Genomic DNA, 12,588 nt, shown 5'->3' on the forward strand with positions numbered 1-12,588 from the left:
TATACATTGCACCCTTGATACAAATGAGAAAAGTATTTCACTCTGGCATCAAAATCTATCCAATGTCCATGCTAAGGAATCCTATCCTCTGTTCCTAACAACATTTTTCTTGCTACTGCTGTGCGTTTGTCTATCTCAAATGCTATGAGACATGCTTGCCAACTAAATTTAAGACTTGTCCTCGTATGTAAGCTAAATAATCAGTTTCATTTTCTGAAATATCAAAATTTTATTTAACATAAAAATAGAAATTGCCATACGAATATGAAATTGTGCATCTTAAATAACAATGTATACAACACAAATGTATCAAGATATCAAAGTCATACCTCAGCCTCAATTTCATCATAAAGAAACCGCTGTTTCAGCACATGAAGTGCATGTTGTGCAGAATCATTGTATATATCGAATGGCATTAAAAGGCTCTCTAAAAGCCCTGCATCTTGAGATTCTATAATCTGGTCCACCAACATCCATGGCAAAGAGCACTCTATAGGAAACTGAAAACCAAAGATAAATTAATGTTTCAAACAGTATCTAGTCTTTCTACAAAAGAACATATTATTAGGACTTGTGTAAGAAATCTGTCAAACTGGAACTGATGTAAAAGCAATTAATTACTAGATAGTGCTATTCTGAATAATGTGAAGCAATGCATGAGAACATTTCTATGGCCAGAAAATTTTGACTTCCAAACAAATACATTATAACAACATGGACTAAGCACTAATGTAAAGTAAAAGTCAAAAACTTCTAGTTGGTATACAACACGCCTTTCATGGAGATGACTAATCATGTGTAATCAGTGCTTAACATTGTAAATTCATAGCCTGACCATAAGACATGAGGATTAGACTAATGCACACAATGTTTACATATTTTTCAGGTATGATAAGCTTATGCTCTAATCAAGGATGTAACCACATCACACCATCAAATTGTCATGTGATCTGAAGATGACACTATAGCTGTAGAACAGTGGCAACAGAATCTTTCAGGGTGAACTGAGACAAAAATGTGAATTAGTAAATAAAAATGATGTATTCATTGTACAAGATTTGTCGCCTATATTGCACGAAAAATACAGCAAACGTCTACTGAAATATGTACTTCTATTTCTACTAATCGAATGTGAATTAAGTCATTATTGAGCCACTGAATCACAAGGCATCTCTTGTTTCAAACAACTTTGGGTTGTGTTCATATCACTTTTGTTTGTGTGTGTGTGCATGTGTATAATATATATATATAGATACACACACATGGATTTGTTCATATATAAACACACCTAGACACATGTTTCTGGCAATACATTTTACTGAAATTGAGATTAGCTTTTATTCAGCAAGTCTCGGCAACAAAATTCAGGGAAAATATCTGAGAACAGACAAAAAGAATTCATATAACTTATGAAAAAAATTATATTTTGTAATTTGAAAGTTTGAAGTATATTGAAAAAGTACTGAGCTTCTATTTTTCCATTATTTGGGCATAATAGTTCTACTCCTTTTTTCTTTTTTGAAATCTCAATTTTAAAATTAATTTCAACAAAAACCAGCTCAAGTATTGTTGATAAATAGAGAAAATGGCCGATTTACAAGAAAAGTTCTGATTGGACAGCTATTTCAATTTAAAAACTGACATTTTAGTTCTTATTTTTAGTTATGCATTAGATTTATTATACAAGCAGCAGCATCAAGCTCCCAATGTTGTCCCTAGGATGTTGCTTTGTTGCAATGTGGACAATATCTCACAGTTCTAGGCTTCAAACATAATCAATTTCCCATGACATGTAGGAAAGGTGTTGTACACATTACATATAAAAAAAATTATATTTATAATGTTGTGGTACTTGTCTATATATGACTCCACACATTAGAATTGAGAAATATTTTCCTTGGGAAGGTCGTATCTGACATTGCAAATGTAATTAATAGGGCTGGTACATTGTTGGGGTCATGGTTTGATGTGCATATTGTCAATTACGCTCATTGGAGGAATTCATTTAATTTTTGTAGTTCATTGTAAAATGCATTCAATATTGTAAAAAACATAGTTTGCAAACTCTGCGAGTTCTCTTCGAGTTCCTGAGTACTCTATTTTTTTTGCTGGGCAAGTTTTCACAAGTTTAACTCGTGTTTTTATAGACACAAAAAAACATGGGTAAAAATGTCAACACAGGTTAAAAACTGGTTAAAATGCATTTTTTAGATGTAATTTGCTATAAAACCATGCATTTTCTTGTTTGAGATGTCAATTTTTAATATAATACATTTTGTAATTGAATTTTACAAAAAAATATTTCTTTAAGAGATTTTAATTTTTAGAATTTTCTAAGTTGCCGAGTTTTTGCCAAGCTTTTTGTCAAGTATTTGCTGAATTGAAAATTTTGGGCTCGCCGAGTACTCTCCAAGTCCGAGTATGTAAACTATGGTAAAAAGCATGTAATGCCTAGAAAACATGTTGTAAGTCACCTTGGAGATGCTTGTGCATTGATTATTTCTGTTTTGGCAAGTTAAATAGTGGTGGGAAAGTTGGCTAGGAAGCTTCTAGTGGGTTTCCCCTTGCTTGTTGCTCACTTTCCTATAAATACGAGCTTTGGGATGGAATCATTCATCACTTGTTGATTAGTCACTTGATCATCTTGTTCTTGCTCAATGTGAGTGGATCTTGAAGCTCAGGTTGGGTAGCTTGTTGAGAAGATTTTGAGAAACATGGAGCAGGATGTGTGTGTGTATCATGAGTTCTTGGATTAATCCAATAGGGACAGCAACAATTTTTTTCATTGCTATAGAAAAAGGTGGCATCTCGTCTGGTTTTTGTCATGTCCCTTTCTCAAGTGTAAAATTATTGAAGGCCCTTTTCACCTATTTTTCTCAAATTTTCCCCTAGGCTACTAGGGTAGTGAAAAAGAGAAAATAATTAAATAATTATATTAAGTTGTTAAAAGTAACCTTATGTTATAATTCAAAAAGACATGTATTTAATTATTTAAAAAGGTTGTTACAGGTGAATTTTAATGTGTCACTAGACCCAAGGTCCTAAAAGTGAGTGATAAAAAAGGACACTTTATTACTTTGTAACTTTGAAGGAATAATAAAGTAAAAGAAAATAATATTATAAGATTTCCCTCAAAAATGGAGGATTGTTTTCAAGAAAGGTCTTCTTGCTCAATCTATCAATTTCATTTTCAAAGAATGAACATGAGTTGTTCCTTCATCCAAGAACAAAAACCCTCCTAGCATTTTAGTGTAGTTCCATAGAAGGATTGCCATTGTGTTTCAACAGAAACTCCATTTTCGAATTCCAATATTATTTGTAGTGAGACGTTTCTAGGATTTTTTTAAAGAAAGTGATGTGGATTTTATTGATGATTGATGAGTGATTTTGGTGACCTAATATTCCTCTGCAGGCTGTATCACACAAATTTCCAACAGGTCATACTGTATTTATTAGGCCATATCATCTGTTAAGGATGATTTGAAAAAACACCTAGCAAGGAGAAACTCTATTTTTGCTGTCCTACCAGTTATCTTACCATATTGTAGATTATAAAGGGGTCATATGGCGTGATGTTCCTTCAAACTTAGTTCATTAATAAATAATATTGCTAGCCTTTCTCGTTCTTGGAGGCTAGAGCAAAATGACTTTTAAAAGGGAATAAGAAGAATAATTAAATATGAGGTGCAAAAAAGCTAAAGTTAAATTCATTCACATTTAATTAAGTAATGGGGCCACTTTAAATAGTAACTCATTATTACCTAGGCCAACGTTATTAATTAAGGCAGCGCTTTTCTTCATATAGGCAATTTCATTATTCTAGAGGCTTAATATGAGCCTAAGTCAGCTAAGAGAAATAATGACATTTTAACATTAAAAAGTCGATGGAGAAAAAGGCAAAACTTATATATGAAATTGTGGAATTGAAGATTATTCATTCATTTTATTCATTATATGTTTTCTCCTCTGAGCATCGACTCTTGTTTTCTCACCAAGCTGGGACAAAACCCCTGGAATGGTTGATGTTCTGGACAGAACCCTGGATCATCCATGTTGCAGCAGTTTGAATTCACCAATAGAAGGGCTATGAATATCGAAGTGCAGTTGTTTTGAATTTCCAAGTGCAGAATTGTTCGGATAGGGCAGAAACGTCTCCTTACCCAGGCAATCTGTATTCACAAACCAGAGTGTACAGAATTGGCACTATTTTCAGAAATCTGGAAGCTGATTACATGTTGCAGAGTATATACAGGCAGTCCTATACAGCTGTAGCAACAACTATAGTATGGGTGAGACCTGCATGTCAATTTGAGGTGAAGCAAGGTATTGTTATTGCTGGACAAAGAGGGCAATTGGGAATTCTTTAGCATTCCATGGACAGCAATACTATCACAAGACGTCATCCACATTTTGTCTAGAGAATTGCTGTAGCAGCAGATTGGGGTATGTTATTCAATAATTTTATGAAATATTGATTATCTTCAGCAATAAACTAGATGCATTCCATTCTTCATTGTTAATTGGTAAATTTTGTTGTTTCCCTGGAGGGTATTATCTTAGTTCTTTCAATATCAAAGTTCATTCATTGCATGCACAAGTATTTTCATGTTACGAAATAAACCAAGAATTAAATCAAACAATCAAACAAATCCAAAAACTTCGCCAAATTCAGAGGAAAGGATATTTTAGTGGTGTCAGAGCCCAGTGATCCTGCCAGCCTGTGAGGTATCAGTTGTTTGTCAGAATTCATAATTGCAGGAGGGTTCAATATTACCTGGATTGTCTCTATGATCCCTAGAGAGGTTGGTTCTCACAGATATCACACCAAATGAAGAGTAGGACAACCAGAAGAAGAAATAGTAGTAGAACAGGAACTTTTGTTTGAACCAAGCAATATGGCAAAATAATGGAATGAGGGTGGAAATGGTCAACCCAACATACAAGAGGTATTGGCTCAAATGGCTCAGCAGGAGCAGCAAATGATGCAAACTTTTATGCAGTCACAGCAGCAGCTTCTTAATGCAATTAGTAATCTGAGGGTCCAGCCGCATGCACAGAGTCTTGGGAAGCATCCACTTGATGACACCTGTCCCTCTGTCACCTCTAGTCCATCCTCAGATTAACTCGTGCTTCAAGCCCTATATCACCTCTGCATGATTATTCCTCAAGGAAGGTGTAGATCCACATCAATCACTAATTATCCCCCTTAGGTCTACAAATCCCCTTCAAGGGTGTCAATTCCACCATCTGCATCAGGTGCCAGCTTGGCAAGTCTGTCTTCCTCAGCATTTCCCTCTCTATAAATATGTGAAATTTTGAATTCTCCGAGTTTTGCAATTGCCTCCCTGATCGGCCGAAGCCAACGAGCCAACTTCCAATTGGGCGTGAAGTTATGTCTAATGGCGTTAACAATTATTAATGAATCCCCTTCAAGCTGTGTCTACCTAGCATCCAGTTCCATCCCCATTTGCAACCTTGTCAATACCGCCCTAAATTTTGCTATGCTGTTCGTTGCCTCTCCAATATGTATTGAATTCTCTGCAAGGATTTTTCTGGTATGATCTCGAGCCACACATCCAATCCCACTTGGTCCCAGATTTCCTTTAGAAGCTCCATCAAAATTGACATTTATTCATCCACTACCTAGGGCAATCCATTGCACCCCCTCTCTCGAATTTCTGGGAAGATCAGCCTTTCGAATCCCATTAACAAGGGAAAATTAAACTAGGTCGAATGCAAATGCTCCACTTCACATCCCACGAGTTAGTCAAGATACAAGATCTTAGGGGCCTCTCAATTATTAACGCAATAGAGAGTAACCCTGTGAGGTTTGAACCTTGGTTGTAGGCACTACAAGCAAGAAGCCCCACCATTTCACCAAAGGGTCACCCCTTGTTATTGACTGTTATTAGCAAGAATTTCTTTCTATCTCTACTACAACAAACATTTCAATCAATTATATCATCAAAATATGTTGTATAGCTTGCAAAAATATACAGATCTTTTACAACAATACATAAACAATTCAATTTAGGTTTCAACATCATTTCAAAGGTATTAGTTTGATTTCATGATTACAACACAATGCTTTACAATTATATGGATTTGCAAAATAATCAATTGTAGTTCCAATTATCTCTCTTGAATCCGATAATGTAATAACTAGAAACTTTACTACAACTGGCTAATATTTTATCTTTACATTACTTAAGATCCTCAACGGTTCACTACTAGATCCATGCTTTAACTATAAAAGATCCTAGTCAGTTTATGTATAGGAATCAGATGATATAGTCTATCTGTTGACGTGTTTTTTATGACAACGTCTAACACAGAATAAAGTTGCCTAACGGTCACTTCACTCTCTCTTGATCAAAGTATGATTGCATGCTAAGATTTCAAGAAGTTCAAACAATCGACTCCAAGGTTCCTTTATGCTATGGACGTGACTCAGTTGGCTGATGTGATTGCTGGTAATCCAAGGGGCCTTACGTTTGCATCATTCCTTCACCTCTTTGTTGTGGCTGGAACTCCATCATCGGATATGGCAATTCTGCAATGCTATTGCTTCAAACGGACTAAAATGAACTGAAAGTAAAGGGGAAAGGGTTCAGAAGGATCTAAATCTATTCCTAAGGGCCATGATATCAACAATTACTGCTTTGGTGGACAAATTCCAAACAAACCAAGCTCTGCTTCACCAAGATCAACTACAACTTCGCAAGAACCGGTGCAATCTTCTAAGGATGCTAGAGGATTTTCAAATCGAGAAAGTACATTTGAATACCCAAAAACGACGCAATCCAAACGAGCATCTACAATCGAACTTAGCACAAATTCAAGGGGGTTCAGGCTAACTTTACACTGCAACTTACAATCAGCAAGATGCAAAAAGTATGAACCATGGAAATTCATCAGACACCATTACATTCTCCATTGAAATCAAAGCACTTCACTATTTCTACTCTAAGTGAGGAAGGTGAAACCATACAAGCTTTAAAAAATAACTTAAGTGGACACCATCAAAGAACAATGTTTCACTGTTATTATCTCAAAGCTTATCGCAACAATTTCATACAAAGCTTCCTCCCCCCCAAATGAGGGGGGTCACCCCTTATATAGGCTTCAAGCCTTGGCTACATGCAAAACCCTAATTAGGGTTTGCCCAAAAGATTCTCCAAACATGATACAACAAGGTGGGAATCTCCAATTAATAAACCATCATGCCCATATATAATTAATTCAAAAGTACCCAAAATAGCATCCATTGCGCATTAAATGCACCACCTCTTTCAAATTCGCCCAACATGCGTTGAATATTCATCCATGAAAAAATCACCCCATTATGTCATAAATGCTCCATCATTTCCACATGCGGCAGCTGCATGCAAAAGGAATCTGCCATAAATTCAACATGCAATGACCAAGTCACCATTTGGTCAAATATTCTGGTAATGAATGTGCCACTCTACTGCCACATGTTCAATAGATCCTCGCCATGCAAGTGGACCTCGCTGTCGTATATCCGCTCCTGCACATCTGGAATTGTTGGAGAGGAAAAATTCGATTCAGGAAGAATTTTCTTGAAGTCTCTTCAACTTTCCTTGCTCAGAGAAGGTTTTTCATCAATTCTGCACATTTCCGATTTTTTAGGAAAATTTTCAAATTAGGGTTCCACGGTCCAGGACAGAGAAAATTCTCCTACGAATCCAAATCTGTAAAAAGTTTTGAAATTTGGATGTGATTTCTTGTTGTGGAGGAATTCTCCTTTGGAAAGAAAATTGTTCCTTACCTTGAGGAAGGAAATTCTTCATACCTTAGCCAATTTTCATGATTTCCAAGAACTACGTCCTGAAGGAAGAAATTTCAAACACTTAGTCAATTTTTCACCTTTCCTGGAATTTCTTCTTCTTGGGTGCAATTCTTCCCCGATGAAGGAATTCATCTCTTTGTGCACTGTCCATGAGAAGATCATTTTAGCGCACTCCTGTGTTCCTGGGCGACATTTTACACTTGGTTGGGAATTCTTTCAATTCCATGGATTCCTTGCATCCCTCCATCTGGCGATCCTTCTCTCACTTGGGCGCTAAAATGCCTTGGTCAAGGACTCTTGCAATTTGCCTGTTTCTCCATGCACTCTTCATTCTAGCGCCCTCCACAAGGCTAGGGCGGAAATTCCTCTTGAGGAAGGAATTCATTGTTTTGTGAATTGTCCATGTCTTCTTTTCAACATCCCTATTCTTTAGGGATCCTCCTAAAATTTAGGAGCCAGGTTCATTGAGAATTCTGCCATGATTCGGAATCTATAACAATTTCCTCATTCCGGCGAGATTCGGTGTCTAAAAATAGCAAATTCAAAAAATTTGCCCGAGGGCAATTTTATTTTCTATTCCTCCTTGACCCCTTGGATTCCATGCCTTAGGCAAAATTTCAACTTTTTAGCTTGGGCGTTGAATTTTCTCTATGTGGAGGATTCATGGATTTTCCCTCTCTGCTTGGGAATCTCATTTCAGCGCCTAACTACAGACTTGGGCGCATTTTCTCTCTGTCCATGGGCTCGCGAATTTTTCCACCTCTCCTTGGCTTCTCCATTTCAGTGCCTGACTCCAGACTTGGGCGCATTTTCTCTCTATCCATGGACTCGCGGATTTTTCCACCTCTCCTTGGCTTCTCCATTTCAGCGCCTGACTCCAGACTTGGGCGCATTTTTGCTTTGTCCATGGACTTGCGGATTTTTCCACCTCTCCTTGGCTTCTTCATTCCAGCGCCTGACTCCAAACTTGGGCGCATTTTCTCTCTATCCATGGACTCGCGGATTTTTCCACCTCTCCTTGGCTTCTCCATTTCAGCGCCTGACTCCAAACTTGGGCGCATTTTTGCTTTGTCCATGGACTCGCGGATTTTTCCACCTCTCCTTGGCTTCTTCATTCTAGCGCCTGACTCCAGACTTGGGCGCATTTTTGCTTTGTCCATGGACTCGCGGATTTTTCCACCTCTCCTTTGCTTCTCCATTTCAACGCCTGACTCCAGACTAGGGCGCATTTTTGCTCTGTCCATGGATTCATGGATTTTCCTCCTCTCCTTGGGATCTCCAATTCAGCGCCTGATTCCAGACTTGGGCACATTTTTGCTCTGTCCATGGATTCGTGGATTTTCCTTTTGTCCCTGGTTTCTCCATTTCAGCACCTGACTTAGAATGTTTTGACCTCTTGAGATTTTGAAGTGTTTTCCCGAGCTTTCCATTTTAGGCATGGATTTCCAGTACTTGACCCATTTCTGGCTTTCTTTGTCTGTTGTCTAACTTTCCGGAATTAGAAATGTCTGCGAATGCCTGATCCTTGTCGCCTTGTCTGACTGACCCTGCCAGTACAGACTTTCCAAAAATAGAAACTTTCCAGGTGTCAACGTTAGATCCCTAGACAGGGTGCAGTAATGACTTACTATAAATAGAAACTTACTAAAAATAGTAAGTTTGATTTTTGACAAAATGACGACATTCCGAGACTCAAAAAGTCTATAAAAAATAGGGACTTTCTAAAAATAGAAAGTTGCTCCGTTTGGGCTCAAATTTTACTAGGAGGTCCCTTGAAGGATCTTGATTCCAGTTGTATGTTCAGTTTTCCCAAAACCCTAACAGAAACCCCTAAAATCTAGGACAGAAGGCAAAAACCCTAAAATTCACAAAACGAGTCCTAGACTTAGCCGAATTTGCTCAAATGAAAGGCAAACTTGACCAATATGGCCCTCAAACACTTGCAAAGCAAAGAGACTGACAAGACTGTTGCGAAAAGACCCAAAAAACAAAGCCAAAAGACTGGAAGGGCCTAAAAAGTAGGGGGTCTCCATTTGCAATGGGGCAATGTGTGAAAACGTCACAACACTACCATTTTGGAATTGACTCATACCTGCTTGTTATCTGCCCGTTTGGCATGATTAGAATTGCATATCATTGTCTCCCAGTTTGGCATTAAACAATTTTATAAATTTGATATTAAATGTAATTCAATTGCTGCCTCCAATATATCGCTCTGCATTCTAGTCTTTGCATGCTCTCCTCTTGCCCACATCAAGAACTTGGTAATTGGAATGAGCTAGGATTTAAGTGATTGTAAATTAACAGTGTTCCATGAAAACACATTTCCCCCCCTTTTGGGCCGCGTTTCGGAGATGGGGAAATGGGGACGTGACGTCTCCCACCATCTTGCCACAGCCACCGGTTCTCTGTCGGAGACAGGGAAACATCTCTGCGCCTCCCAAGGAGACGTCTCCACGCCTTCTTGGAAGACGCCTAGGCATTTCTTGAGGGGTAGGAAGACGTCTAGACGTCTCCCATCGCCCCACATCAAATGCAATATAAAAATTTAAAATTTTAAAAAAAAGTTCGATTTTTGGGGATTGGAGGTTAACCCTAATTTGACGTGGACCCCACCCCTTCCACCCAAACAACACAAAACTGAAAGACTGAAAGGTTGATTTTTTTTCCAGCAAGTTGAAGAGGAGGAAAAACTTGTAGAAGTCTGATTGAAGGAGTGAAAAAAGTGATTGCAAGTGTGTTAGAAGTGAGAAGCAGCAAGAAGAAGAGGAGGAAGAGGATTCTACTACGTTTGGGAGAGATTTCTCAAGCACAAGATAGGGGTTTTCTTGTTTTTTTGTTTTATTTTCTGATTTTCATTTTTCAATTCTTTGTTTGTTTAAAAATTAATTTTTAACTTTCTTTTTTATTCTTATTCATCTCAAAATCAGATTTGATGTTGAATCTTGAGAATTAATCATCATTTTGCCCTCAATATTTAACATCAAATTTTATTATTTTTATTTTTATTTTTAACTAACATAAAATTATAAATTGTAAATTTTGTTTTCAAAATTGAAATTTCAAAATTGTATTTCAATTTGTTAAACTAGGGTGATTTTATTTTTCTTTTTATTTTGTGAAATGCAGTCACTTTCACAATGAGCTCCCAAGACATGAGTGAGGATGAGATGAAAATTCATTCTCATAGTGAACATGATTCAGAATTTAAACCTGAGGATGAGGGGGGTGACCATGGGGCTGATCTTGGAGCCCAATCTAGTTCCATGGCGAGTGCACCAGCTAGTACAGGTTGCCCTTCAAAGTTGTTGGCACAATATGCTAGGCGTGCTTATGATCCTAAGTCTCATCTCAAACAGTTTGCTTCAAGAGTACAAGGCACATCACGTTCAGGTGGGGGAATAAGGAAGTGGAAGTGCAACATTTGTGGGGTTGAATGGTTTGGTAGCATCACTAGAGTGAATGCACACTTTCTTTTTTGGACAGGAAAAGGTGTGGATCATTGTAAGTTTTTGAAACTAAAAATATACAATACAGAATTGAGTTTAACAAGCTTTGGGGCATTCCAGATGACACAAATATTTCAGTGCCTACTACTTTGTTTGCTAGGGTAGCCCTTCAACACACCCAACATGCGCCGCATACTTCTCATGCTTCGCAAACAAGAGGAATGATGTTTGGATCTCCATCCACTTCCACTTCTAGTGCCATGCCCTAATCACGAGAGGCTAGGGGCACAGGGAAACGCAAGTTGCAGACATCACAGAGTAACCCCATAGCTGATATGCTTAATGTGCGGCTAAGAGATGAGATAGATGAATCGATTGGCAAGTTCTTCTTTGCCAATGGCATCCCATTTCATGTTACATGGTCTCCTTATTATAGGGAGATGATGGCTATGGCGGCGAAGGGAAGAACATCATATGTGCCACCAAGTGAGACGAAAATGAGGACCTCGATCTTGGATAAGTGCTATTCCAAGATCAATATTTTGATGGAGAAGATGAAGGTATGTTGGGTGGCATCTAGGTGCAACATAGTTATAGATGGGTGGACGGACATTAGCCATCGTCCACTCGTCAACATCATGGTCACATGTGTAGAGGGCCCATACTTCCTTAGAGCAGTTGATTGTATAGGGCATCGCAAAGATGCTGATTTTCAATTTTAGGTCCTCAGGGAGGCTATTGAGGAGGTTGGGCCACAAAATGTGGTCCAAGTAGTGACAAATGCAGCCCATGTGTGTAGAGCAGCAAGGAGACTCATTGAGGCAGCCTATAGACATATTTGATGGACCCCATGTTGTGTGCATGCCATGAACAATGCACTCATGGACATGGGGAAGATTGATTGGATTAAAGGAGTGGTCACCGACGCGAGAGATGTGCAGATGTTTATCTGCAACCACCACACTTCACATGCACTCTTCAAGACCTTCGCGAAGGAGTTCTTGAAACCAGTTGAGACCAAATATGCATCCTATTTCATTCTCTTTGAGAGAATGATTGAGTTGCAAGAGGCATTGCAACTCATGGTTATGACTAATGAGTAAAATAGGTGGGCCAAGGCCAAGACAGAGCAAGGGAGAAGGGTGAAGGAGATAGTGCAAAGTGATGTGTTTTGGACTGATGCGAAATACATTGTCTCCATCATTTCTCCAGTATTCCAGGCCATCAGATATGGAGATGGGGATGCACCTGACCTTGGAGAGGTGTATGAGTGCATTGACTCTATGCTTGACCAGATGAGGGTTGTTGTACGAGTGTAGGACCCCT

General features: G+C 38.3%; 1 protein-coding gene across 5 annotated transcripts in view; it reads right to left on the minus strand.

The window, feature by feature from the left end:
* The window catches only part of LOC131074633 (protein PIR), a 316,612-nt gene that overhangs the window by 165,031 nt on the left and 138,993 nt on the right, over positions 1-12,588 (minus strand). For all 5 annotated transcript variants that reach the window (XM_058011289.2, XM_058011287.2, XM_058011288.2 and 2 more), the window contains one exon: positions 330-500. In XM_058011289.2, coding sequence (XP_057867272.2) covers positions 330-500 — 171 coding nt within the window. The remainder of the gene's footprint in view (positions 1-329; positions 501-12,588) is intronic.

Source organism: Cryptomeria japonica, chromosome 1, assembly GCF_030272615.1.
Source record: "Cryptomeria japonica chromosome 1, Sugi_1.0, whole genome shotgun sequence".
In the NCBI taxonomy this organism is placed as follows: domain Eukaryota; kingdom Viridiplantae; phylum Streptophyta; class Pinopsida; order Cupressales; family Cupressaceae; genus Cryptomeria; species Cryptomeria japonica.